The sequence below is a fragment of the Hemitrygon akajei genome, chromosome 7 (assembly GCF_048418815.1).
Source record: "Hemitrygon akajei chromosome 7, sHemAka1.3, whole genome shotgun sequence".
Lineage (NCBI taxonomy): Eukaryota > Metazoa > Chordata > Chondrichthyes > Myliobatiformes > Dasyatidae > Hemitrygon > Hemitrygon akajei.
Genome location: NC_133130.1, coordinates 70609445 through 70635814, shown reverse-complemented (window position 1 = coordinate 70635814; position 26370 = coordinate 70609445). Strand labels below are relative to the sequence as shown.

The following is a 26370-nucleotide window of genomic DNA, read 5'->3' as shown; positions in this document are numbered from 1 at the left end:
CATTGTCTCTCCGCACCTGAAAGAAAACTGAAGAAGCAGTTAAAGATTTACCACAGATGGTGGGTCTAGTATCACAAATGGGTTAAGCCATGCTGATTTCTTGATGAGTATTTGTGAACTAAATGAGGCTTTAGGACACTATTAATTTCTAGTGTTACTGAAATGGACCTTTTTAAAACAGATTTATATATCAACTTGAATTTAAATTGTCCAATTTCCATTGTAGGATTAAACCTTTCTTTGGAACATTGATGCTTAACTGCAGTTGCCAGTTCAGTAAAATAACCACAGTGCTATTGCACCTGTATTTTATTTTCAGTGTTGGCAAAGGTCACCTTGGCCCCTCCCTCCCCAGCTTGTATATGCACATGCCTGCCCAGCTCCCTGTCTTGGCACTTCATGAGCAGGCAGATTCTTCTGTGCTTGATGGATCTCTGTACGTTTGTACTTTGAGCACATGCAGAGATTGGTGCTCACTGTTTAATATTGAAGCCCGGAAATTTAGTGGGAGCTGTTAGCTTTGTTTTAGATATATAGGCTGCAATTGGAGGAGAGATGTTTAGGTTAATGAAAGGCCCAGATGACATTTGTTGGGGGCTGGGGGTGTAGCCAACAGTTAAGATTAGAAAGAAATTCAGTTCATTTCTGGATTTTTAAAATAACATTCTTACTTACTAATTGGCCAACTTCCATTGTCAGAAGTCAATTTACACTGCGTGACTTCAAGGCAAGTAGACTCAAGGGCTCCCATTATATGTAAGACCAGATTTGTGGAGTTGGCAGTACAGCAAATAAATCTGGGACCAAGACTGTGACTGAATATGGCGTTTGCTAGCAATGCATATCAAAATAGATCCTATTTTTGTTTTTGCTTTTAAACCAAAATGTCAAAATTGTGGGAAAATAAACCGCCTGATGCAAACAGTCATAAAATTAGTCACTGCATAGATTATTGGTGGTATTAATATAATATGCTAACTGAAATATCCCTAGAATCTGAGACGCATACACACAAGAGATGCTGCGGACGCAGGAAATTTAGTGTAACACTGTGCTGGAGGAACTCAGCATGTCAGGCAGCGTCAGTGGAAGGGAATAAACAGTTGATGTTTTGTGCCAAAACCCTTTATCAGTACTGGAAAGGAACGGGATAGAAGCCAGAATAAGAAGGTGGGTGGGTGAGAGGGGCAGAGAAGGGAAAGTAGTATAAGCTGGCAGGTGATAGATAAGGCCAGATGAGTGGGAAGATGGATGGAGGGGGAAGTGGGGGGGGGGCTGAAGTTAGAAGTTGGGAGTGATAGGTGGAAGAGTTAGATGGCTGAAGAAGAAGGAATCTAATAGGAGAGGACAGTGAACCATGGAAGAAAGGAAGGAGGGGACGAACTGAGGGGAAATGATTGGCAGGAGAGGAGAAGGAGGTGAAAGGATAATCTGAATAAGGAATAGAAAAAGAGGAAGGGGAGGGGGAGAAATGACCAGATGTTATAGAAATTGATTTAAAGGAAAAACAATCATGTATTAAGTTGAAGAGAAAAGAGTGGTGATGGTGGTGGACTAAGCAATGGAATGTCTGTGAAGACCAAGAGAATCCAGATGTGTAGGTGATGTTGATGTTAGCTGAGAGTGTGGTAATGGGTTATCTTCTGTAGAAGATCTCACAGGAGTTGGTGTCAACAGCGGGCAATAAATGAAAACACAGGAGAGAGAGAAAAAAAACAAGCAAAACTCTGCAACTGTAGTTGTAAATTACAAGTGAAAGAATGCTGAAAATGAACAGTTGGTTAGGGTGGCATATGGAGAGGCAGAAGCAGAGTTTTGGCTCTAGCATTTTATCAGTGCTGAAAATAGAAAGCCTTTGAATATTTCAATTACAAAGAAGAGGGATAGGTGGAGAGAATAAAAGCAAGCATACGATGGGAAAGAGATAAATGAAAATCCCTTTGGAGAAAAAATCAGAAATTCAGATTCAGGGTTAGGTTGGCTTTGGAAAACAAAGTTTTTCAAAGTGACTTACTCATTTTGGATTGGGCCAGGCCTTTTCTTCATAACTCATTGCTCTTGTGATCAAGACTTTATCAATGTTCAATAACAAAGGTATAGTTACACATCAGTGGTGTCAACTGAGGAACAGTTCAGTGATTGTTTCAGTGGGCATATGCTGAGTCTGGGATGGCCAGGATCACTTTACAAAGAGTCCCAAGGTATGGGTAGGATTTAGACTGGCTATGAAAAAGAAGGGAATAATTGTGAAGAAACAATTTCAGATGAAGAAGTGCTGCAGAGAGTGCTATTGGAACTGACAAAGTTCATTTTGGAAAGGTGAAGCACCTGTGAGGTTTTCCACAGCATATTATGGTCACCTTGTGGACTCTCTAGTAACTTCACTTCTTGGCTATGTATGTATATGTTCTTTGCTTGAGGAATCATGCTGAAAGCTATTGTCATTGCCTGGGCTTGCTTCAATGGATGATCAGTCATAGTAAAATTTCTTGGCATTAGTTCTAATATCTCTATGCCCTTTTTAAAGGTTAGGCAACTGCCACTGTGTCCAAACTCTCAAATTTGATGCAAGTACAATAAAACATAACTGCTTCATAACTCTGTCCTGTGTTGCTATTTTGTAATTTTTTTTGTATTGTTGCACCCTGTTGTTCCTCTACCCAATTTATGTTTTTAATTTCTAATTACTGAGCTGAGAAAACCATTTGAGTAAAGTCTCACAAAGATAATTCTGCCAGATGAAGTTATGAACAGTCTTTCTGAAGTGAATGTAAATGACTACTGCAGCAGAGGTACAATGTCTGCTGGATTTGAACTTGTCTTGGAGCAGATATCACTGCTCTCTTTTCCTTGCTTGTTCTTAGTAATTCTCTCTGGGTTTTTCTTTGCCAGTTTCTTAAAGTTTGTAGCTGTTTGGAAAGCATTTAGATGTATGTCAGTCTGTATATATATTTTTAAGAGCATAACATATTCCCTCATGTTAATGGAAAGGCATGACCTTGTAAGAAGCTAATTGTTGCTGTCAATAATGATCTACTGCAGACTACAATAGGTTCCTAAAAAGACTAGAAATGAGTCAATTAATACATTAGGAAAACATATGAAATGCCTGATATGAAACTTAGTTTACAGATTTCCTAATCCTCTTACTTAATTAAAATCGACAGTGGATTTGGAATTGGAATTTGTTTTTGCAACAACTGTTTTCCTTTTACCAGTCTCCTCATTTTATCCAACTATTATCAGATATGAATTGCAGGCTTTTGCACAGAATGTTCCAGTTTCTCAAATAACCCTTCTGGGTTTAATTATTTGAGTAACATTTTGTTCTCTCACTTTGTCTGCAATTTCCTTCTCATTTTCCCCTGATCCACTCACCTTCTCAAACTGTGTGTGAAGCAACATATGTGTGTAATCCATCTGAAAATCTTTAACACAGTCCTACAGCATAGATAGTAGAAAACAAAGGCATTCCATCACATTTTTGACAATTATATGAGAAGTATCATTTTTAGTCTTGTTCTTGCTAAATCTGCTCATTATCTTGCCATACCACTAGAGGGCTATAGTGTAAAATTACAATACTGAATTTAACATCATTGTTGAATCATCAAATTCCATGTTGTTTTCAAGGTTTGAAATACCTTCTTGACAAAATATCATTTAACTCCCTTCTCTGTCTCCATAAAGCACTTGATTTCACTTTTTAGCTCCCAGGTCTATGTAGCTATTATAGACTCTGTGACAATTACAAATTGAGATCTGGCGATGTTGCTTTATTCATTGGAGTTGTAAAGAAAGCAAGTGGGTTTTTTTCAAAATGATGGAAGGGTATGTTCGGAGTATATTAATGATACCTTATTTCTTCTTCTCCACATCACGGCAATAATGATTGCATCATGCCTCACTGACTACTGTTTGGTCTGGTAAAGCTTAGATCAACGATAATGAAGAGCTTCATGAGTTTGGTTAAGATATGGATCAACACCTGCCTCAGAAATGAGCTGCTGCTTTGGTTTGCCAGCTGCCACAGCAAGTCAACAGCAAAAGTGATCTCTGGCTCTTCACTCTGGTTCTTGAACAAGAACTTGTACTTCAGGCTGCTGTGTATTAACTACGGCTCGTGTTCAGTGCAGTCATCCAATCCAATCAGATCCTCACTGACCATCAGCACAGGTGCACCTCAAGGATGCATGCTTAGCCTCTACTCTGAATACACACATGACTGTACGGCTAAGCACAGCTCCAATGCCATGTACAGATTCAGCAACAGCCACACCGTTTCTAGATCAATCTTAAGTGATATTAAGTCGGCATTATAGTGAGAAAGGACACCTTGAGAGGTGCCATAACAACAACCTCTCACTTAATGTCAGTAAAATGTAAGAGTTGATTGTTGACTTTAGGAAGGAGAAGGGCAAATGTGTCTGCTGAGATTGGGAAATTGGAGTTGGAAAGAGTCAGCAGATTGAAATTCCTGGACATTAGCATATCAGATGATCTGCCCTGGGTCCAGCACAAAGATAACAAGCACAAGGAAAGTGCTCTAGCATCTTTTCTTTATTTGCAAGGTTAGGGAGTTATAGCTTATCATGGAACACTCTTATAAACTACTTCAATTGTACTATTGAAAGTGTCCTTACTGGGGTAGACTTGTGGTTTGTGGTCTCTGGTCTCATATGGCAATTCAGGAAGTTGTAGAGAGCTGTGGACTCTGCCCAATAGATCGTAGGTATATTCTTCCCTGTCATTGGGTGTACGTATTGGAGCCCATGCCTCAAGAAGGCAATATCCAACATCAAAGATTGCCACTCCCTGAGCCATGTCATCTGCTTTCTGTTACCATCAGGCAGAAGATACAAAAGTTCCATATCATCAGGGTCAAGAGCAGCTACTTCCATTCGATCATTTGGTACTTGACCCAACCAGCACAACACTAATCACAAGCATTTAGCAACACTGATTACTTTGCACTAAAATGGATTTTTTAAAAATTGTGTTTTCTTGTAAAAATTGTGTATAATCTATGCTGGGGAGTGGAAAGAAGCTTGTTGGAAGGTGATAGGTGAAGCCAGGTGAGTGGGATTAGTCAAGGGCTGGTGAAGAGAGAATCTGAGGAGAGTGCTGTGAGGACATCCTCAGGGTGGAGGAGCAACACCTTGTATTCCTTCTTGGGTACCTTCAACCTGATGGCATGAATATCAATTTCTCCTTCCAGTGGACAAATTCCACCCCTACTTCCTCGAATCTCCACTCTGACCTTTCACTTCTCACCTGCCTATTACTTCCCCTGGGTCTCCTCCTCCCCTTTCTCCTATTGTCCACTCTCCTCTCCTAACAGATTATTTCTTCTCCAGCCCTTTCCCTTTCCTACCCACCTGGCTTCACCTTCCAGCTAGCTTCCTTTCCCCTCCCCCCAGCTTTTTATTCTGGCAACTTTCCCCTTCCTTCTCAGTCCTGAAGAAATGTTTTGGACCAACATGTCAACTGTTTACTCTTTTTCATATTTGCTGCCTGACCTGCTGAGTCCCTCCAGCATATTGTGTGTGGGACTAGAAGAGTCTACAGATGTGACTTACTTGATTCAATATTGGATATGTTCTGATTGTTGAAGAATGATTCAAAGTCAAGCATTTGGAAATAAAGAACTTGGGAATAAAGTATGAGTTATATCTTTAACTTCTTTAACACACATTGTCTTTAACTTCTTCCCTTCTCTCTCATAAGATGCTTTCATAAAAGTATCAAAATGATATTGAGGTGCATTATATTTTGTAGTTCATTGCAAGTGGTTTAGTTTCCCCAAAGTGAATGGAAATGCATTCATTTTGTTGGCCATTATTACTCAGTCATTTTAGTCTGAAGTGGTTTGGATGAAATCCATCACCTCTGGAACAATTCTGAAAAACCTCTCTACTCTACCAAGGTCTTTGACACCCTTGGAAAATCTGTTTCTCCAAATTGAACACATTAATCTAGATGAGATTCATTTAATGGTTTATGAGTTTCTTTTCCTTTTGTACTTTGTCCCCATACTTAATTGACTGTTCCATGAGCAGCCTTTTCAATTCAGTTGCCTTCAAACTATTGCATATTTGAATGCACAATTAACTCCCAGTAAGTTCCTCCAAAGTGCAGATATTGTTGGTTTGTAGATATGTATAATCCTTAAAACATTACAAAGATAACAAATTACTGATAAGAAACTTCAGTTTGGATTGCATTCTGAAACAGAGCCCGTAATCCTTGACTAGAAGTGAGATGTTCTCACTAGGTTAAGTGATAAACAGACTGCAACTGTAGCTCATGAGATATGTGTAATTCATTTGTATTAAGTATTGTTGCATGATAAATTTTCACATTTACATCTTTTATAAGACTGTTGAATTTTGTCTGTGTCACAAGATTGTTCAAGGGTCTGAATTTTTGCTGTGCAAGTTTCTACAGGGGCACAATTGAGAGCATCCTGACTGGCTGCATCACTGCCTGGTATGGGAACTGTACTTCCCTCAATTGCATGACTCTGCAGAGATTGGTGTGGACAGCCCAGTGTATCTGTAGATGAGAACTTCCCACTATTCAGGATACTTACAAAGACAGGTGTGTGAAAATGGCCAAAGGATCATTGAGGGACCCGAGTCACCCCAACCACAAACTGTTCCAGTTGCTACCTTACAGGAAACGGTACTGCAGCATAAAAGCCAGGACCAACAGGTTCCTGGACAGCTTCTTCCACCAGGCCATCAGACTGATTTAATTCCTGCTGATACAATTGTATTTCTATGTTACAAGGGGTGATTGATAGGTTTGTGGCCTAAGGTAGAAGGAGTCAGTTTTAGAAAACCTAGCACATTTATTTTTCAACATAGTCCCCTCCTACATTTACACACTTAGTCCAGCGGTCATGGAGCATATGGATCTTGGACCTCCAGAAAGTGTCCACAGATGGGTAATTGATAAGTTTGTGGCCTAAGGTAGAAGGAGATGAGTTATACAGCTCTCATTACATGCACATGCAGGTTAACTCTTTGAGTGATTATGCAGAAAGTTTGAAGTTAATAACTCATCTCCTTCTTGCTCCCATGAACTTATCAATCACCTCTCGTATATTGACTGTCCTGATGTGCATACTATTTTTTATAAACTACTATACATTTCACATTGCACATTTAGATGGAAATGTATCATAGATTTTTACTCGTGTGTATGAAGGATGTAAGAAATAAAGTCAATTCATTTCATCTATACCTTTTATTGTTGAAGTGCAATGTTAAAGGCTACACTATTGCTGCAATCATGTCTGTTTATTTAATAATACAATAAGCTTTCTCAATGCTTCCTTTGACTATCCAACAATGAAACGATTTGAGCTGTTGGAAAGTAAAAATGTACTGTATTTGTGACTCTCCCCTTTTGCCCCCAGTCAGTTCAGCTGATGTATCCTGTGTTCATTTGCAAGAGGTACCTGGCTTCTTGTATCCTCCTCTCAGCAATGATCCCACAGTGCATAGTATGAGCCTGCTTCACTGATATTGTAACACTTATCGCACCCTGTACTGTATTTTAAGATCTTTATCTTGAGTGATTATTGAGTATCATTTGATAGCAACTTCTGGTGACTGTGAATGCAAATTTAAATTCAGCAGCGCTCAGGTTACTGAAATGCATAGTTGCTCTTCCACACGGTACCTTGTAATAAATACTTACTGAATAACATGCATGAACAAAGCAAATTTATTATCAGAGTACACATACGTCACCACAAAATACCCTGAGATTCGTTTTCTTGTGGGCGTTCACAGGAAATAGAAAGTAACAATAAGATTAATGAAAAACTTCACATAGCAAAAATGGACAACCAACCAATGTGCAAAAGACAACAATTGTGCAAATACAAAAAGAAGCAGAAGGCAAAAAATAATAATAAATAAATAATAAATATTGAGAATTTGAGTTATTGTCTGTGAAAGTGAGTCCATAGGTTGTGGAATCAGTTCAGCAATGGGGTAAGTGAAGTTAATCCACTTTGTTTCAAGAGCCTGATGCTTGAGGGGTAATAACTGTTCCTGAAACTGGTGGTGTGGGACCTCAGGTTCTTGTACCTCCTTCCTGATGGTAAGAGTGAGAAGAGAGCATGGCCTGGATGGATGAGGTCCTTGATGTTGGATGCTGCTTTCCTGCCACAATGCTCCTTGTAGATGTGCTCAATGGTGGGGAGTTTTGCCTGTGACAAATGTAGAACATTTGTATGCTACTTCCCCATTAAGGATGGCACAAAAGATTAAGATACAAAATGCTGGAGGAACTCAGCAGGCCAGACAGCATCTATGGAAAAAAGTACAGTGGACATTTTGGGCCGAGACTCTTCAGCAGGACTGGAGGGAAAAAAAGAAAAGTAGATTTAAAAGATGGAGGGGAGAGAGAAACACCAAAGCGATTGGTGAAACTGGGACGGGGAGGGATGAAGTAAAGAGCTGGGAAGTTGATTGGCGAAAGAGATTCAAGACTGGAGAAGGGGGAGTCCAACAGGAGAGAACAGAAGGCCATGGAAGAAAGAAAATAGGGGAGAGGAGCATCAGAGGGAGGCAATGGACAGGCAAGGCAACTAAGAAAGACAAGAAGAGGTGAATTATGAAGTTAAGTTAAATAATACAGTCGGCCCTCCTTATCTGCGGGGGATTGGTTCTGGGACCCCCCCCCGCGGATACCAAAAATCGTGGATGCTCAAGTCCCTTATTTAACCTGTCTCAGAGCGGTGGTCTTTAGGACCCAGCGGAACCCCAGACTTTATTTAACCGGTCTCAGTGCGGTGGACATTAGGACCTGGCACAGCTCTGAATCCGCAATGTTTCTGTTCACGAAAATAGTCACGATCACCATTGAAAGTAAAGTGGAAGTAATAAAGCGATCGGAAAGAGGTGAAATGCCATCAGTCATTGGAAAAGCGTTAGACTACAGTCAGTCAACGATCGGAACAATTTTAATGGAGCATGTGAAAGGCCCTGCCCTTATGAAAGCTACAAGTATTACTAAGCAACGCAGTGGTTTAATTATTGAAATACTTATGTTTCTTAAGTTTTATATGCATAGAAAGGTAAAATATATACTATATACTAAGACAAACCTTTTACTAACTGACGTTAAATAATACCAGATGTACCTGTTCCGACTTTAAATCCGACTTAAAGACGGACTCAAGAACGGAACTCGTTCATAACCCGGGGACTGCCTCTACTTTTAAATAATCTCTAGATTACTTATAATACCTAATACAATGTAAATGCTATGTAAATAGTCGTTATACTGTATTGTTCAGGGAATAATGGCAAGAAAAAAATAGTCTGTACATGCTCAAACAATGAGTGCTGGAGAGAGAACTTCTGGGTTTTCTCGATCCGCAGTTGGTTGAATCCGCAGATAAGGAGGGTCTACTGTAATATAAAAGGGAATACCACAAGTTTTTGCAGCTATGTAAAAGAGAAGCAAGTGTGGATATTGGATCAGTGGAAAATGATGTTGGAGAGTTAGTATTGGGGAGCAAAGAAATGGTGGACAAAACGAAGAAGTATTTTGCATTAGTCTCCACTGTGAAAGACATTGTCAGTATGTCAGAAATGTGAGAGCATTGGAGCTGAAGTGAGTGTATCAGGGTGTCAAAGGTTATGGGGAGAAGGCAGGAGAATGAGGTTGAGATGGAATGGTGGAGCAGACCCAATGGGCGAAATAGCCAAATTCTGCTCCTATTTATTACAGGTTTCTGGTCTAAGGGATCAGGCATTAGAGCTTGGTTGCTGCAAATGTACGTACACCAACTGACTGTCTGGAGAGTTCAAGGACATCTTCAACTTTTCACTGCTCAGTAAGAGGTTCCTACCTGCTTTAAAAGTGCATCAGTCATACCAGTGCACAAGAAAAGCAAGGTAAGCTGCTTCAATGACTAGCGCTCGATCAACTGTGATGAAGTATTTTGAGATGCCAGTATGGTTGGAAGTAACCCTTGCCTGAATAAGGACCTGAACCCGCTGCAATGTGCCTCTGCCACAACAGGCCTATCTGCAAATTCAATCTCACTGGCTATCTACTTTGGAGCACCTAATTAACAAACATCACAGCTGAGGCTTCTGTACTTCCCTCTGCAACTGGATCCTTGACTTCCTTATTAGGAAGCCACAGTCAATGTGGCTCAGTGATAATGTCTTCTTCTCACTGATGGGCAATACCGGTGCACCTGTAGGATATGCGTTTAGGCCACTGTTCTGCTCTTTCTACTCATAACTGCATGGTTATGCACAGCTCAAACACCATCAATAAATTTGCTGATGGCACCACTGTTCTGAGCAGAATCTCAGATGGCATTGAAGGTGCATACATGAGCCATATAGATTGGCTGGTTGAGTTCGGTTGCAATGACAACCTCACACTCAACATCAGCAAGTCCAGAATTAACTGGAGGTCAGGAAGGGGAAGTCACAAGAGCACACACCAGTCCTTGCTGAGGAGCCAGTCGTGGAAAGAGTTGAGCAGTTTCAAGCTTCTGGTCATCATCATCATCATGATGAATCTACTTAATTAGAAGTTTTAGGAGATTTGGAATGTAACCAAAAGACTTGCAAGTTTCAATAGATGTACATTAGAGAACATTCTGTCTGGTCCCATCACTTTCTGGTATGGAGGCTCTAATGTGCTGGATCAAAAGTGTGGACACAGCTGTCTCATTCATGGACCCAACCCTTCCACTATCAACAACATCTCCAAGAGGTGGTGCCTCAAGAAGATGGTATCAATCATTGAGGAGGAGAAGGAATAGAAGCTTGAAGACCCACACTAAATGTTTTAGGAACAACTTTCCTTCTGCTATCAGATTTTTGCACTGTCCATGAATACTTATTATTCCCATTTTGTGCTATTTATTTGTAACGGAGTAATTTTTATGTTTTGCACTGCTGCAGCAAACAACAAATTTTATGACATATGTCAGTGATAAATGAGATTTGGCAACTAATTCTTCACTTTCGTTGCCATGCTTTTTCTTCAAATCTTTGAAAAGGTTGTTTATTGTTGTTGGATAATCATCAGACTAACAGCAGTTTTACATTCATTTTTATCTTCAACCCAAATCACCAACAGTTTTTCTTTTTAATCTCAATTATCAAACCACTTACTCGGCTCTTTTGTTGTAATAGTTTTCTGTATCAGGAGCAATTCTTGAATGTGTTCTAGAATGCGCACTTTGTCTTCTATGATGGTACCGAATGTTGAATAGCTGAAGCACAATACTTATTGGCACTTTTCCCTTTTGAAATCACTTAATTAGATCCATTCTAACTTCCTTTGTGATTGTTTTCCTTTCCTATGTTAAGTTTATTATTTGCGCTTTTGGGAGGTATGATTACTATAAAATACTATCAGAATTATACATTATGGCATTTACAAATAATCAAAAGCACTGCTATTATATATATAATACCAGGGCACCGCTGTAGCATAGCAGTTAGCACGACATTATTCTAGCTCTGTGCCTTGGAGTTTGGAGTTCAATGCCTGTGTTCTCTGTAAGGAGTCTATACATCCTCCCTGTGGAATGCGTGGGCTTTCTCCGGATGCTCTGGTTTCCTCCCATAGTCCAAAAATGTGCCGGGTAGGTTAATTGGTCATTGTAAATTTTCCCATTAGATTAAGGTTAAATCGGGGGTTGTTGGAGTTGGCTGGGAGGTGCGGCTCGAAGGGCTGAGAGAGCCAATTCCACACTGTATCACTAAATAAATAAAAATAAAATAAATATTGCTCTAAAGGTGGCTGGTGTTCACATGGGAGGCTCACGTTGTGTTACCATTGTATTCTCATTTGTCCTGTACACGAAGGAAACTAGTTCTGCCTTTGGTAGGAATTAACCTATATGTGAGGCTTTTGAATTTACGGGAGCTTTTTTTGGATGTGTGTGTGTGTGTGTGTCCACAAGTGTTTGTAATCTGGAGCATCCTGGATTGAGTGTGTTCTGTTTTATTTATGATGTCAAAAAAAATTGTGATTTCAATTTTTAAGCTTTTCATTCTTGTTGAGAAAAGTCGCTGAAGTTTATCAGTTTTAAGACCATTTGTGTTATTGTCATAGACATGAACAGGAAATGCTGGAAACACTCAACAGATCAGGCAGCATTTGTGAAATGGAAAGCAGTTGGTGCTTGAGGTCATACTGATTTTTATGTTGTACTGTAGAACTCTCATTGTTATTAACTGATGGCTTCTTGAGACTTCTCAGAACAACAATTTGCAGGTGCTGGAGGGGCAGAGGAGAAGAGGTCTATAGGTGCTTCTGTAAATGCACATTGTGGAATATTCTAACTGGTTGCATCGTAGACCAACATGGAAACACCAATGCCCAGGAACGGAAAAGGCTAGAGAGTGGTGGACCTTCACATTGAGTACATTTACATGGAGTACTGTCACTAGAATGCAACATCCATCATCAAAAACCTCACCATTCAGGCCGTACTCTATTCTTGCTACCACCGTCAGGCAGGCAGTACAAAAGCCTTGTATCCCCACCACCAGCATCACACTCCTGAACCAGCGTGGATAACTTCTTTCACCGCTACTCTGAACTGTTTCTACGACCTACAAACTCACCTTCAAGGATCCTTTGCAACTTGTTCTCAGCATAATTTTTATTTGCATAGTTTGTTGTCTTTTGCACACTGTCAGTTTTTGTTTTTCATAAAATTCTATTGTATTTCTTTTTTCTTGTAAATGCCTGAAAAATAGAACAATATCAAGGTTGTATATGGTAACATATAGGTATCTTAAGAACAAATTTACCATTAACGTTTGAACTTTGAGTCAGGGAATAAGATAAAAATCAGTTTCCAAAAGCATAGGCATATGCGCATGCAGATTTGCACAAATTTTGTACAATAGTGTGCCAATACCTTAGATTGGAACTGAAAGCTGAGGAATGAACTATTATAATTTCCTGTGGCAGAATGTCACTAGTTCATGGAAGCCTCACCATCCTGTGCTTGGCAGAACATTCCTTTTCTTTTTAGAAGATTAGCTTTATTTGTCACACATACACTGAACCATGTACAGTAAAATGTGTCATTTGCAGCAACGACCAGTGCAGTCTGAGGATGTGCTGGGGGCAGCCCACAAATGTTGCCACACTTCCGGTGCCAACGTAGCATGCCCACAACTTAATAACCTTAACTTGTATATCTTTAGAATGTGGGAGGAAACCAGAGCACCCAGATGAATCCCACGCAGTCACAGGAAGAATGAACATACTCCTTACAGACAGCAGAGGGAATTGAACCCCTATCTTCTGATCGCTGGGTCTGTAAAGCTTAATGCTAAACTTATCGCTACAGTACCACCCTTTGTGTACTTCACTTGAAAGTGATTTGGAGTGATAGTATCTGGAGGAGCAGAGTGGTTAGAGTTATGGGTGGGAGTTAATGGGAATGTGTGGAGAATAAGATGTTTAATGCGAATTCGATGGGCTAAAGGGCCTGTTTCCATACTGTATGATTGATAGAAAAATGATCCACAAGTGACTGGAGCCCAATATAATTTTTGTGATGTACTGGAGACACAGAACTCTGGAGTGTGCAGCTGTTGCACATTTATCTGATATTAGATCAGCACTTAATGAGTTATTTATTGTCGGAAAACTCCACTGGCATTAAAGATGTTGCGAGACAGTGATGTCAAACATTTTCTTTATGGAACTGAACTTGGTAGATTATTTCCTGCTTGACCACAGAGTACAATATTGGTGATGCCTCTTCTAACTATCAATCAACTCACCATGGAGGCTTCCTGAGTTATTTATTATAAAGTTTTAGCACTAACTCTTGGCTGATCTTTGACTTGGAAATTTGCTTTAAGTGATGAGTACAACAGCATACGCTTATAATCTAAGTCAGATGTGCTTTATAGTTGCAGAGACTACAGTTATTAATATAGGTATCTTACTAACATTGCCAACATAAGGAATTGTTATCCTGAAATGATGAATGGTGTCGTGGCTAATGAGTATGTGCATTCCTAAAGTAGCAGCAAGTACCAGAGTGAGTAATTTTCCATTTCCATGTTAATAGCTTTGACCATTTTGTTAGGTAAATGAAATAATCAAGAATAATATGGATTTTTTCTTTGTTTAGAAGTAGAATTCAGTTTTTAACTTCCCAAAAGATGTTGGTATTAAATCTGCATTGTAGATCCCTGATCCCTTCTACATGGAGTCATTGACAGCTTTACCCATACTTCTTTTGGTGCATCGGAATCTGATTTAATATCACCGGCATGTTAGGAAATGTATTAACTTTACAGCAGCAGTACAATGAAATACATGGTAAATACAGAGGGAAAAAAAAACTGAGTTACATTAAGTATTTATAGATCTATTTAAATAGTTAAGTTAAAAATAACAAAAAAGTAGTGAGATGGATTCAATGTCCATTTAGAAATCAGAAGGTAGAAGGGAAGAAGCTACTCCTGAATCACTGAGTGTGTGCCTTCAGGCTTCTGTACCTCCTTCCTGATGGTAACAGTGTGAGGAGGGCATGTCCTGCATGGTGGGGATCCTGAGTGTTGGGCACCGCACCCCGAAGATGTCTGGTATTCATGATAGAGCTGGCTAATTTTACAAGTTTCTGCAGTTTATTTCAATCTTGTGCAGTAGCCCCCCCTCCCCCGTTGACATGCACCCAATGTCACCTCTAACCTCTCCTGGAATTGTTTTTTGATTCTTGAAATAGCCCTCTGCAAGTCATACCTGGTTTTGTTATACAGATGGGATCACCAGACTTAAATGCCATAGATCTAGCCTTCAGCAGACTACAGTCCTCCTGGTTCATCCACGGATTTTGGTTTGGGAATGTACAGTAAGTTTTCATAGTCACACACAGTGAAGTCATTAACAACTGCAGCACACTCATCTAGGCTCAAAGGTGACTTCCTGAAACAGTCCAGTCTACTGATTCATAGCAGTCTTGTGTTTCCTTGTTCCATGCCTTCTTGGTCCTTGCTACTGGTGCTGCAGTTTTCAGTCTTTGCCTGTACTCAGGGAGTAGAAATAGTGCCAGGTGATCAGACGTCCCAAAGTGAGGGCATGGGAAGCCCAGTAGGCACTCTTGAACTTAGTGTAACAGTAGTCCAGTGGGTTATCTTCTCTGGTAAGACAGATGATCTGTTGATAATAATTATTTAGTGACTTTATTAAGCAAGCCTGGTTAAAATCCCCCAAGATGATGGGGAATGCATCAGGATGTGCTGTTTCATGCCTGTTGATTATATCGCTCAGTTTTTCTAGAGCCTGTTTGACATTAGCCTGAGGTGGAATGTATACTGCTACCAAAATGATCGCTGAAATCTCCTGTGGCAGGTTAATTGACAGGCATTTATTTGCGAAGGAATCCAGGTCTGAACAATATTGGGACATCACCAACATACTAGTACACCACAAGGAGTTAATTATGAGGCATATACCTCATGAGCACTCAACTCTGGACCAATGGGTACATCTCCCACTGTTTGCCAAGATTAGTTGTGAAACAGAGGCAAGCTTAAGTAGTGCTTCACGGAGATTGCTAATTGTGAGGAAGTTGATTACAAATGAAGTTTTAATGTTTGTAAATGCTTCTTCTTTCCCTTCAGATAGTAGATTTGCTAATGGTGCTTTTGGAAAAGTTGTTTGCACTGTTTGGAGATTGGATTATTTTTTTGCTGGGGCATTGGAGGCTGAGGAGAGATCTGATGCAAGTATATAAAATTATGAGAGGCATCAATAGAGTAGTCAGTCTTTTTCTCAGGGTGGAAAGAGGGCATAGGTTAAAATGAGAGGAGTAAAGTTTAAAGGAGATGGACAAGACAAATTTTATTTTACACGTAGAGTAAACACAGCTAGGATTGGTGGAGAAGGTGGATAGAGGTAATTTAATAGGAATTTATACAAGCACATGAACAGGCAGTGAGTAAAAGTATATAGACCAAGTACAGGCAGGTTGGATTAGTTTAGATTGGCATCATGTTTAACACAGAAATAGTGGGTTGAAGGTCCTGTTACTTTTCTGCTCTGAGGTGTTTACATAAATTTCAGGCTGGATGGCTCAATAGCTATTTCTGCTTTGATTTTAGATTCGGAACACTGAGAAGATAAAGTGTGCTTTGGAGATGCTTTAGTAGAGAAACATAGTGTTTTCAAAATTGCTGGAGGCACAATCCACATACTGGTTTGATAGACATACTGTAGCTCTGTCAGAAGAACAGGTCTTCTGAAGGCTGCTATTGTCACATCAAGTAGTCTTGGACATTTCCAGCCACGTAGAAAATGATCTGCTCCTGAGTCTACCTTGTATTTATTGCCTTTGAATTTGAGCATGTCTGTGCCATGAACGTGATCAAATATAGCTTCAGACCCTTGGGCAGGACAATCACATTGTGTCCAGCCAAAGTCAGGAAATTGTCCTGCTTTGTTGCATGACAGTGTTCAGTGAGAATCATAGATGATGGGGAATTAAGCTGCTTATCACTGTGTCCTTGGGATTCTTAAAAGTTGTGAGGAAGTTGTGAACAAGCAGGGAATTTCTTTGCTCTGGGTGCATTGCTGTTCTGCTGGGTCACAGGTTAAATTGGTCAGTTCCCATAACCAAAGAACAATAATGTCAACTACTCCCACTCTCTTTACAGTAAAATCCTGAAATCAGCCATCAACAGCGTTCTCTGGAGCAGGGGATTATGGATTGAGTTGGAGATAGTTTCTTGTAGACATTCCAGAGCTGGAGATTGCTTGGTTTAATAGTAACTTAGCAAGGGCCATTAAAATATATTGAGGTTTAAGCAGAATGGTGGTTGTTGGAGTGGATAGTGTTAGAGTGGTCAGGCTTTGGCTCAATAGGCTTAGGTGAGAACAGGCACAGGCTAGAATGCAAGCTTGAGAAATCAGATGATGGTAGTTCTGGCAGTAGAATGCTTCTCCTGTGAGATGTAGGATTTCAAGGTACCTACCGGTTTCTCAGAAGAATACATCTCCAGGAAGTGCACCCAACTTCAGCTCCTGACTGATGAGATCAAGGAACTAGAGCTGGAGTTGGATGTGTTCAGGACCATCCAGGAGGGTGAAAATTTCATAGGTGGAATTTTTACTGAAGTGGTAACTCCCAGAGTGCAGGCTTCAGATAGTAGACGGGTGATTATCGAGAGAAGTAAGGGGGATAAGGAGTCAGTACAGGGTTCCTGTGTGGTGATTCCCTCGGCAATAAATATACTTTGGATACTGCAGTGGTGGGGGGGGGGGGGAGTTTGTTGTGGTTAATGGACTGTTAGGGCACAGCAGCACTAACCAGGCCAGTGGTACTGTGGCTGTCTTTGAAGCTTGGCAGGGAAGGGTAAAGTCAGGCAGAGCAATGGTGATAGGAGGCTCAGTAGTTAGGGGAATGGGCAGCAGAATCTGTGACTGTGAAAGGCAAGATAGAATGGTGTGTTGCCTCCCAGGTGCCAGGGTCCAGGATGTCTCCGAGTGGCTGCAGAAGATCCTCAAGAGGGAGGGTGAGCAGCCAGAGTTGTGGTGCACATTAGTACCAATGATATAGGTAGAGAAGGGAAAGAGGTCCTGTGCAGTGAGCATAGGAGTTTGGGAAAAAGACTGAAGAACAGGACCTTCAAGACAGTGATCCCTGGATTACTCCCAGTACCATGTGCTAATCAGGGTAGCAGTCGGGTGATAGTGCAGATGAATGAGTGGCTGAGGAAGTGATGCAGGGGCAGGTTTTCAGATTTCTGGATTATTGGGATCTCTGCTGGGGAAGGTATGACCTATATAAAAAGGAGGGGCAACACACACGAACCCAAGGGGTTCCAATATCCTAGCGGCCAGGTTTGCTAGAACTCGAGTGATAGGGTTGATGTACAAAGTTGGTACCGTGTAGAAAGACAGGCAGATGATAGGGCAAAATTGTAGTCAGTGGGATGGCCTGAAGTGTAAAATGGAGGTAAAATTGAAAAGGGTGATGAAGGTGTCTTACTTGAATGCATGCAGTATGCTGAATAAGATAGATGATCTCGTAGTGCAGCGTGGGCATTACTGAGTCATGGCTGAAAGAAGATCATAGTTGGAAGCTTAACATCCCAGGATATACTTTGTATTAAAAGGGCAGGCAGGTAGGCTGAGGGGGTGGGGTGGCTCTATTGGTTAAAAAATGAAATGATATCGTTAGTAAGAGGTGATGTAGGACTGGAAGATGTCGAATCCTTGTGGATTGAGTTTAGAAACAACAAGGGTGGAAAGACCCTGATGTGAGTTATATACAGGTTCTCAAGCATTTGTGAGGATGTGGGACATAAATTTCATCAGGAAATAGAAACAGGCATGTAATAAGGGCAATGTTACCATAGTCATGGGAAATTTCATTGTGCAGGTAGATTGGGAAAGTCAAGTTGTTGCTGGATTCCAAGAGGGGGAATTTGTAGAAAGCTAATGAGATGTATTTTTAGAGAAGTTTAAGTTGAGCCCACTGGGATAAAAGCAATTCTGGATTGGTTGTTGTGTAATGAACCAGAATTGATTAGGGAACTAAAGGTAAAGGAATTCTTTCAGAAGCAATAATCAAATATGATGGAGTTCACCCTGCAGCTTGAGAGGGATTAGATGAATCAGTATTACAGTGGAGTAAAGGGAATTACAGAGGCATGAGAGAGGAGCTGGCCGAAGTTAGTTGGAAGGGGACACTAGTAGGGAGTATGGCAGAAGAACAATGGCTGAAGTATCTGGGATCAATGCTGAAGTCATCATGGCTTTCTAAAGAGGAAATGTTGCCCAACAAATCTGTTGGAATTCTTTGAGGAAATAACAGGAAAGACAGACAAAGGAGAGTCTGTGGATGCTGTTTACTTGGATTTTCAAAAGGCCTTTGACAAGGTGTTGCACATGAGGCTGATTAACAAGATAAGAGCCCATAGTATTATGGAAAAGATACTAGCATGGAGTGACTAGCAGGCGCCAAGTCGGAATAAAGGAGGCCTATTCTGGTTGGCTGCTGGTGACTTGTGGTGTTCCACAGGGATCTATTTTGGGACCACTTCTTTTCATATTATCTGTCAACAATTTGGATAATTGAATTGATAGCTTTATGGCTATTTGCAGATGATACAACTACAGGTGGAAGGGCAGGTAGTGTTCAGGAAGCAGGAAGTCTGTAGAAGGAACTGGGCAGATTGGGAAAATGGGCAAAGAAGTGGCAGACGGAATATACTGAAGTGTATGGTCAATCACTTTTGTAGAAGGAATAAAGGCATGGTATATTTTCAAACTAGGGAGAAAATTCAAAAATCAGATCTGCAACAGGACTTGAGAATCCTTGTGCAGGATTCCCTAAAGGTTAACTTGCATGTTGAGTTGGTGGTAAGGAAGCAGACATCCCACCTCTCCCGGATGTTCTGGGAGTCTCCCGCATTTTGATAGCAGCTCCCTGATGCCTGCAAGTTATATACAATATCCAGGAAATCAATTTTTTTTTGAGAGGGAGCATCCTGATTGGTCTCTCTTCATGCTAAGTAGACCTATCAGTTTTCTCTGTGGGCGGGCTTTACAGTCGACCTCAAAAATAATTAATGACAGTGTTGCTCACTGCACTGTTTGCAACAGTGACTTTTCTATTGCCCATGGTGGGTTAAAATGTGAGAGACATGTTGAGGTTAGTTTAACAGGTGTCATTCATTCATTACCATAGCTAACGATATTTAAACTAGGTGGTTAGCTGCGAAGGAGCTACTCTATTGATGTCGTACATGATAAGGCCAAACTCCCTGTAGACTAAGTCAATGCATTTCATTGTGTTCATTGCCAAAGAGAGAGATGGAACTTGCTTTACAAGATAGGTCTACTAAATGGTGCATATTATGATCTTGCTATCTCTGTGACCATCTCTAGCCATGTTTGTTACCTACATCTCCTTTGTTCTAGCTTTATCTACCCACCATACTCAGAAATAAAATGTTTAATTTCTGCCACTGCTTTCTAATTTTGCTTTGGTGAAAGTTTTGGTGCCAGCGCAGCCCTCCTTTAGTTCACCAAAAGCTGGTTCTAGTGCCATCTCATTATATGTTTAATCGTTGGCCTCCCTGATGCTGATCTTCCAAATTATGTTTGTAGTTAGATTTTTAGATAGTGATGCTGGAATCAAATTACTGACATTCTGGGTTCATAACCTGTTGAAGTATATTCAAAATACCAAGAAGTAAAAGTCCATCTTTATGTTGCAAATGGACACATTGATTTGCCAAACAATAGAAAATTTGCAGATACTGGAAATCCAGGCAACACACACACAATGGTGGAGGAACTCAGCAGGCCAGGCAGCATCAGTAGAAAAGAGTGCACAAGTCCTGATGAAGGGTCTCAGCCCGAAATGTTTACTGTTTACTCTTTTCCATAAGATGCTGACTGGCCTGCTGAGTTCTTGTTACGTGGATCTGCCAGAGTGCTTTTTAATTGTTATTGTTTCCCCTGCTTCACCATTGACTCCTCTCTACCAAAACCAGAATTGGATGCCAGCTTGCCATCAACTTGGCCCAGCAAATTATGTAAGAGCATTAAGTCCTGGATGTCTTAATTTCCAGGAATACTGTTAGGAATGGAAATTGCGTGAGATGATTTTGGAGCAAGCATTCTCCAAAGTTAGGTTCTTTAGCTGCTGACCTCATTAAAAATTAGGAATCATAGATTTCTTAGACAAATTTACAACATTTCCAAGTATTTTTTCAAAGTTTTAATCTATTTTGTGCTTGAAAGCTGGTAGATAGTACGACAGCACCAGTAGCATTATATCATTATAAATTTAAATATAGTATCTGCAGTTAATATCAATTTGTAAATCTATAGAATACTTTTTACTCTTTTAATATTATTTTGTGTTGTATGTTATATATGGACTGTTTTACACCATTGTCCCAGAGGAATGTTGTTTTGTTTAGCTGTATTTTGTTCTTATGTTAACTGTAGGATCCACCTTGATATTGAAGAATGTAAAGGTTCTGCCTCTTGAAAAGGGCTTGAAAATCCTCTGGGAATCACCACAGGATGTGTCCAAGAGACCTGTGGATCATTACAAAATTGGTTATGGTAAAACATTGGAAAACATCAAGTTCGTCAAAGTGGGGAAAAATGAACATTCTTATATTGTGGAGGATATTGGTAAGTATGTCACTGGCATCCTTGTTAAAATGAATTAATGAGACCAGCCAGATTTAATTTAGATTTCCTCAGATCTGTACGTCTTATTAGCATTGTAATTGAAATAATGTGGCTTCTAAGTCTGCCTGTTAACTTCCAGAAGTTACGATAATTCACTGATGTAAGCCATATGTTCCAGAGCCAGGGGAATTGCATTTTTTGCTGGTGACAGCAGAAGGCCGCATCAGAAGCAGATATCCAGTGTACAAACCACAGAGTGCCATTGGTAAGTTGCAAAATCTGCTGATCCATGAAATGTAGGAAAGCAAATTGTCACCTTTTTGCCAAAGAATACGCACCAGATGCTAAACTTATCAAGTACTATTTCAATAGCACGTCTCTGAGTTCATCTGATGTTTGTTTTTATATGTTTGAATAGCCCCCAGTTAGTCTGTAGACGTCTAAGCTATTGAGGCCATGGTTATGAAATTCCTGAGGTACTCAGATGCTCAAAAATCTTGGAACCTCGTAAACTATATTCTACATCTTAAATTTGTACATACAAAGTCATATCCTGGGGAGAAATGTGAATGGATTATAACCAATGAATCATGAACACAATGTACAAATCAATTTAGCACGCAATGAGATTTTACTAATTGCAGGTACACATTAATGCAATAAAATCCTTGGTGGGTAAACATGTTGTGCTTATTCTAATAGTTTTGTGGAATGATTGATAATTCAGGATGAAGAGGTCAATACTCCCCAATGCCATTAGGCTTTACAATTCTACCGCCAGGACTTAAGAACTTTTTAAAAGCTATTATTAATGCTTTTTGAGATAGTGATTTAGATGCATATCATATTTTTTTACTGAGTTAAGTATTGTATGTAATTAGTTTTGCTACAACAAGTGTATGGGACATTGGAAAAAAGTTGAATTTCCCCATGGGGATGAATAAAGTATCTATCTATCTATCTATCTATCTATCTAAACAGCTTCTAATGATCTGGAATATGGTACCGCTAACGAAAGTCATTCTATTTTACCACCCCAATTAAATTCCAGACTGTGTTATGCAGACTGGAGACTCAAGACTGCAGGTCGTGGCATCAGGACAAATTGCCAGAGAAACTCAAAGGATTCAGCAGCATCTTGGGGGAAAGAAATCATCCGTATTTCAGGCCAAGACCTTGGATCAGGACTGGGAGTGGAGCAGAAAGATATTGAGTATATGCGGAGAGGAGTGAGACAGTAGGGACTAGGTAGGGACTAGTAGAAGATTATGGACAAATGGAACTTAATTGAGGGGTGAAGGTAAAGTTGGTACACAGGCTGCAGGGTAGTAGGTGGAAACAAAGAAAGCAGATGGCTAGAGGGTGATAAGCAGATGAATAAAGGCTACAAGTGTTGGAACCTGATAACTAAGGAAGTTGAAATGGGTACTATTATTGGGCGAGAGATGAAGATTGATGGTAAAACCTCTGAAAGAGGTAGCTGAAGATTGTGGAAGCGTTCGTAATGATCTTTCAAGAATTACTAGATTTTTAAATGGTTCCGGAGGACTGGAAAATTGCAAATGTCACTTCACTCTTTAAGAAAGCCGAGAGGCAGAGAAAGGCAATTATATGCCAGTTTGTCTGACTTCAGTGGTTGGCAAGGTGTTGTCGTCCATTATTAAGGATGAGATTTCAGGGTACTTGGAGGCATATGATAAAATCTGCCAAAGTTAGCATGGTTTCCTTAAGAGGAACTGTTGCCTGAAAAATCAGTTTATTTTCTTTGAGGAAATAACAGTTAGGATAGACAAAGGAGAGTCAGTGGATGTTGTTTACTTGGATTTTCAGAAGGCCTTTGATAAGTTGCTACACATGAAGCTGCTTAACAAGATAAAAGCCCATGGTATTTACAGGAAAGATACTAGCATGGATAGAATATTGGCTGACTGGCAGGAGGCAAAGTGTTGGAATAAAAATGGCCTATTATAGTTGGCTGCTTATCACTAGTGCTGATCAGCAGTGGTCGGTATTAGGACTGCTTCTTTTCACATTTTTGTCAATGATTTGGATGACCGATTTGATGGCTTTGTGGCCAGGTTTGTAGATGATACAATGATAGGTGAAGGGGCAGGTATTTTTGAGACTGCAGAGGACTTGGACAGATTGAGAGAACTGGCAAAGAAGTAGCAGGTGGCATATAGTGTAGGGAAGTGTATCTTCCTGTATACACTTTTGGTAGAAGGAATAAGCTGTAGACTATTTTCCAAATTCAAAAATTAGAGGTGTAAAGGGACTTTAGAGTCCTCGTGCAGGATTCCAAAAGGTTAACTTACAGGGTGAGTCAGTGATAAAAAAAAGAAATGCAATGTTAGCATTCATTTTGAGAAGACTACAATACAAGAAAATGGATGTAATGCTGAGTCTTTATAAGGTATTGGTCAGACTACACTTGGAGTATCACGAGCAGTTTTGGGCCCCTTGTCTAAGAAAAGATGTGCTACAGAAGGGGTTCATAAGAATGATCCAAGAGCTGAAAAGATTAATGTAGGAGGAGCATTTGATGGTTTTGGGCCATGGAATTTGGAATAATGAGCAGGGAACTCATTAAAACCTATCGAATTTTAAACGGCTCAGATGGAGTAGATGTGGAGATGATGTTTCCTATAGTGGGTGAGTCTAGGACTGGATTGCACAGCCTCAGGATAGAGGGATGTCATTTTAGAACAGAGTTGAAAAGGAATTTCCTTAACCAAAGAATGGTGAATCTATGAAATTCATTGCCATGGACAGCTGTGAATAAAGGGCACAGCTTCAGTGTAGAAAAATGACCCTTTAGAACAGATGAAGAATAATTTCTTTCATGAGATGGTGATGATTCTGTGGAATTTATTGTTGCAGATGTCTGTGGAGGCCAAGTCATTCAGTATATTTAAAGCCATGGTTGGTGGGTTCTTGATTAGTGAGTGTGTCAAAGATTGAGGAGAAGGCAGGCATATGGATTTGAGAGGGAAAAATAATTCAGCCGTAGCAAAACAGTCTCAATAGGCTGAATAACCTAATTCTGCTTCTATGTCTTGTGGGAAAATTTATTCTTTTGAACTAAGTTTCTTTCAGCATTTAATCTTCTCTACTTAGTGGCCCACGAGGGCCCTTGACTGGGGGCGACTGTGTATTAAAATCATACCCATTTTCAAATCCTAGGCTGACTCATCCTAATGTTACCTTCTAACGTCATCCAGTTCTAAAGCCCTGCCATGTCTCTGCTCACCTCCTGCTTTGGCTATTGTCCTGATTTTAATCACTTCACCTTTGGTGGTTGTACCTTCGTTTGCCTCTGTCCTAAGTTATGGAATTGGTTTTCAAAATACCTCTGTCTTATTCTCTTACTCTCCTCCTTTCAAATGTTCCTTGGAAACCTACCTTTTTGACCAAGCTTTTTCAACACCTATCCTAGTAACTTGTGTAGTTCTTTGATGTTTTTGCGGACGTTGCTTATTGCTATATAAATGCAACTGGTTGCTATTTTCATGATTTTTTTTTCTTGGTTTTAATGTTTGGAACTGGTACATCATTGGGACACAATCCAAGAATAACATATTGTTAATATTCTACAGAACTCCTATAATAAGCATACTTTCCTGTCTACCATCTGATGTGTAGACTAAAAACATGATCACTCATAACCTGAAGAATCCTGTATGCTGATTGATGGGTATATTTACCTGTGTAATCAGAAATGTTTTGTTGTTTATAATCCATTTAATGTATGTCCTAAACATGTGCTTAGGTGTACATTGAGATAAGATCCTTAGCAATGTGATTTGTAGAGCTATATGGATATGACCATTAAGTACTTGTATCCATTGTACATAATAGAAGTCTGCTTTTCCTTTACAACTTGTGTTATCTTTCTAGTTCATCCACTATTGGATGTCTTTTGTCCAATCCTAATGGCCAATTTCTGTTGTTAACCTGCTGAATCCTGGTTCGGTTAATTGTTCTGAGTCAATTGATCTCAATAATTTAGGTTTTCTTTTAATCCACAAACCTTCATATGAATGTTTTGCTCAAAACAAATTCCTCTCGCCTAAACACTCATTGTGGCATCCTCTGAAGAACTTGTTAATTTGGTCAAGAAATAAGTTGTCTTGCAGAATGGAGATAAAAAAAATCAAAAGGCTAATCAGAATCCAGTCATGCTATAAGCTTCAAAATACTAAATAAATGAGAGTAAACCCTCAGTGCTTTCAAGCACTTAAAAATCATGGAGTCAAACTTTTGAATGTCTTTCCTCATAGAGTCAGAATCAGGTTTAATATCATTGGTATATGCCGTGAAATTTGTCGTTTTGCGGCAGCAGTACATTGCAAAACTTTATAGTGACTAAATGTTTAAAAAGAATAGTAGTGTAAAAAAAAAGAGGACGTGCTCATGGGTTTATTGTCCATTCAGAAATCTGATGACGGAGAGGAAGACGCTGTTTCTGAAACATTGCGTTTGTGTCTTCAGGCTACTGTCCTTCCTCCTTGATGGTAGCAATTAGAAGAGGGCATGTCCTGGTTGATTGTGGTCCTTAATGATGGATGCTGCCTTTTTGAGGTTTTTTGAAGGTGTTCTTAACACTGGAGAGGTTAATGCACATGATGGAGCTGGCAGATTTTGTAAATTTCTGTAGCCTTTTCTGATCCTGCGCAGTGGCCTCTCCGTACCAGATGGTGATGCAGTTGGTTAGAATGCTCTCCCATGGTACATCTGTAGAAATTTGTGGGTGTATTTGATGACATACCAATTCTTAAGCTCCCAATGAAGTATAGATGCTATTGTGCCACCTTTGCAATTGCATCATTATGTTGGGCCCAGAATAGGTCTTAAGAGATGTTGACACCCAGGAACTTGAAACTCTCACCCTTTCCACTGCTGATCCCTCGATGAGGATTGGTTTGTTTCCCTCAACTTCCCTTTTCTGAAATTCCTTGGTCTTACTGCAGTTGAGTGCAAAGTTGTTGTGACACCATTTAACCAGCTGATCTGTCATGCTCCTGTATGCCTCCTTGTCACCATCTGTGTAATTTATTTTTTATTGAAGTTCATCATCAAACATACATTTCCATAAGATGTATTTCAGACATTGTACATATATATCATATAATCATATATATCACAAATCTCCACAAAGTATTTATCTGAGGTATATACTTATAG

At 39.9% G+C, this 26370-nt stretch overlaps 1 protein-coding gene across 2 annotated transcripts in view; it reads left to right on the top strand.

Moving 5' to 3' along the window:
* fndc1 (fibronectin type III domain containing 1) overlaps positions 1-26370 on the top strand; it is a 196144-nt gene that overhangs the window by 14734 nt on the left and 155040 nt on the right. For both annotated transcript variants that reach the window (XM_073051149.1, XM_073051148.1), the window contains exons 2-3: positions 20995-21186; positions 21365-21451. In XM_073051149.1, the coding sequence (XP_072907250.1) occupies positions 20995-21186; positions 21365-21451 (279 nt within the window). The remainder of the gene's footprint in view (positions 1-20994; positions 21187-21364; positions 21452-26370) is intronic.